The sequence below is a fragment of the Lactuca saligna genome, chromosome 4 (assembly GCF_052625555.1).
Source record: "Lactuca saligna cultivar CGN05327 chromosome 4, ASM5262555v1, whole genome shotgun sequence".
In the NCBI taxonomy this organism is placed as follows: domain Eukaryota; kingdom Viridiplantae; phylum Streptophyta; class Magnoliopsida; order Asterales; family Asteraceae; genus Lactuca; species Lactuca saligna.
In genome coordinates this window covers 141,379,616-141,382,908 of record NC_136420.1, presented here as the reverse complement: position 1 = coordinate 141,382,908, position 3,293 = coordinate 141,379,616, and the positions used below count along the sequence as shown (strand labels likewise).

The 3,293-nt window shown below is 32.6% G+C and overlaps 1 protein-coding gene across 1 annotated transcript; it reads right to left on the bottom strand.

Moving 5' to 3' along the window:
• Nucleotides 1-982: 982 nt before the first annotated feature.
• On the bottom strand, nucleotides 983-2,519 carry LOC145038840 (clavaminate synthase-like protein At3g21360). The gene is made up of 3 exons (XM_078987072.1): nucleotides 2,106-2,519; nucleotides 1,684-1,937; nucleotides 983-1,573 (listed from the first exon to the last, which is right to left on the bottom strand). Exons 1-3 carry the CDS (start codon nucleotides 2,481-2,483, stop codon nucleotides 1,222-1,224), a joined length of 984 nt encoding a protein of 327 aa, XP_078843198.1. The 5' UTR covers nucleotides 2,484-2,519; the 3' UTR covers nucleotides 983-1,221.
• Between the last annotated feature and the right edge of the window lie 774 nt (nucleotides 2,520-3,293).

Sequence of the window (3,293 nt, the reverse complement as noted above, 5' to 3'; positions counted from 1 at the left end):
GTATGCTTGATGAAACCCACACGATGATGAACTTTCAATTTGTTTTGTTTGTCAATTCAACGTTGATGAAGTGTGCAAAGTGTTTTGAACTGGTACACCTATTTGTTGCACCAAGCAAAAGTCTTGAACGTTATATAACAACGGTTAGAATTTAATGTAGTGTCTATTACACTCTAGAACATCATACTTGTTCGGTATACAAGTATTAATGCTACGTATAAATACCATGAAACTAATAATTAGAGTATTGGAGCCGTTGTAGGTATAAAACTTGTACAATAAGTAAACCATTATATTTTTTTTTACATTTTTTTCCTTGGCCGGACGAGTGGGGTTTATATCTTTAAAGTTTTTAAAGAAAGGTCATTTTAATATATATATATATATATATATATATATATATATATATATATATATATATATATATATATATATATATATATATATATATATATATATATATATATATATGAATTTAATATATTTGTCTTTTTTTCATTACTTTTTTTAATAATTTTTCATTTTTACAAACATTATCAAACTATGGGATTCTTTCTAAAAAATTTAAATAATATTTTTTTATGCGCAAAGAGTATTAACCCAAGTAACAAATTAAATATCAACCAGAGGAAAAACCCGAAATTCGCCCTAGACCGTTTTTTGTGTTTTTTATGAAAAAAATATAAAAGTTTTGAATGTAAGGATCAAAAGTGTCAAGATTACTAAAGAATTAAATGGGTTGGAATTAGCAAGTTTTTAAAAAATGGACGAAAGTTATCAATTCCTTAAAGTTTTGTAGCCAAATTTTAAATACTAAAAGGTTTCTAACAAATATAAAAATTTTAATTACAATGACCAAAAGCGTAAAAATGTAAAAATTTTGATTGTAAGAACCAAAAGTACCAAATTGATTAAAAAATTAAAAGGGTTGAAATTAGCAAATTTTTAAAAAATGAACAAAAACTATTAATTATATTAAAATGTTTCTAAAAAATAAAAAATAAAAAATCTTAATTGTAACCACCAAAATGTCAAATTGTTAAAGTTGAGGGGCAAAGTTCAAAAAAAAAAAAAAAAAAAAATTCAAGTTTACTATTCATTTGCAGCCCTATACTCATACCAAAAAGCATATTGTTTTATTTAGCTTGGCATATGCATTTATTAATCGTTGATTATCAATCATAAATTACAACATTGTTTTTGCCTGCAATGAAACACCGATCACTTGCAAAGTGAAGCTAGTATACGACGTGGCGGCTTTAGTAGTGGTCTCCGGCCATGAAGAACCATCAAATTATTAATAAGCAGAACATCGCCTTTCTTCCAAGGTATCGCAACGCACTCTTCTTCCAGGATCTTCCTGTAGTCTTCCACAGCATCATCAGGCAAAGGGTCGCCATTACCAATCTCGACAAAAAACGATTTTCCCGCAGAGCCACTATATGTAGTTGTAATAGGGTTGAACCATGTTTTCCGGCGACTCTCTTTGTCAAACCTGATGGCTGGCAGTGGGCCAGTTGTAGCTTTTGCAGCATTCCCAATCCATTCAATCTTTATTCCAAGTTTTGCTGCCCTGTCAATGGAGGAATCTCATGAGCCATGCATGCTTGGATAAAGTTGGTGAACTTTACTTGTATCGCATTATGAGATTTAACGTAAATTGTGAAGAAAATATAAACATACCTTTCCTCAGCAACATTTTTGTCGTCGGTGTTGAATTTTGACTTCCAGTTACGACTGATGATTGATGATGGATCGTCTTCATCCATGATTATCTCTGTATACGTCAATCCATGCTCTTCTAGTCGTGCAACTAACTCTGGGTGCTTCTCTTTCATCTTTTCGTATATGATATGACTCAAAACTATCGGTGTTTCTCCCCCTTCTCCTGATTCTTCATCACAAAAGAAAAATACCTTGGTGGGGAAATCAGGAGCCTGTACATGCATGGATACATAAGCACTTTAATAAACTTAATGAAACCACAAGTTGTTAACTATAAGAAGCTGAACTCGTACGTAAACAATGATGCTGAATTAACAGAAATTGAGAAGCTAGGTAATTGTTATCATAAAAAACGAGATTGATAGAATCGAGAAAATTACGTAAGACATCTCGTGATGGAAAGGAATTCCAATATGGGGAGGAGATTCATTTGCGGTGTAAACCTGACCAACGACCTTCGTCCGAGGGGCTATGCCGCCTAAGTAGGGAATTTCAGCGTAGGAAAAAGCTTCGACAACGTGGTTGAAGTCGGAAGGTGAGGCAACAGGGAAGCCTCGGAAGAGAATAGCGCCGTTGTTCTGAAGAAGAGACTCCAGCCATGGCTTGTGAGTTCTGATAGCTTCTTCAAAATCATAGAGTTCTACTGCAGTAGAATCAGTGTTATCGTTTGGCGATAACACTGCCGGGAAAAGAAGGCCTTTGTCCAGAGGTTTTTGCTGAGGTAGCTCTATATCTCGGAAGAATTTTCCAGTAGCCATTTCGATTGCTTTTCAACTGTTGTGGATGAATAATAGCCGATGAGTAATTCTGAGTCCATGGATTATAATCGCGGGGTAGATATATCGCCCTTCTCTAGGGGCTTATAGGTTATAGCTTGAATAATTTGTTGTGCTTACATTAATGATTGCAACATTAATAATTGCAGCAGGAATCCACAAATACACGACGAATGCGACTTTCTTAAAAGTGAAATTAAATTCATCATTTATTTTATTAACCAACTTTATCACTCCTTTAGAAATCTTTTCTCTAATAAAATGCGAGTTAACTTCAAAATGTTTTGTTCTCTCATGAAACACAGGATTTAAAGCTAATTTGATAGTTGATTCATTATCACAAAAAACTGAAACACGAATTAAATCTTTAATTTCTAACTCAAACAAAATTTTTAAAATCCAAATTATTTCACAAGTAATAGATCCTAAAGCTCTATATTCAGCTTCAGTGGAGGATCTAGAAACAATAGATTGTTTCTTACTCTTCCATGATATTAAACAGTTATTAAAATAAACAAAATATCCAGACATTGATTTCCTTGTAATCATGCACTTAGCCCAGTCAGCATCTACAAATCCTTTAAGCTCAAATTTATCAGATTTGGTTGTAACTACTCCTCTTCCAGGATTGTTTTTTAAGTATCTTAAAAGTCTAAAAACAATTTTTAGATGAGATTTTTAGGTCAGTGCATAAACTGACTAAGTACCTGAACAGCATATGAAATATCTGGCCTAGTAACTGTCAAATATATCAATTTACCAATAAGTTTCTGAAACTCAGTTTTATTGTCT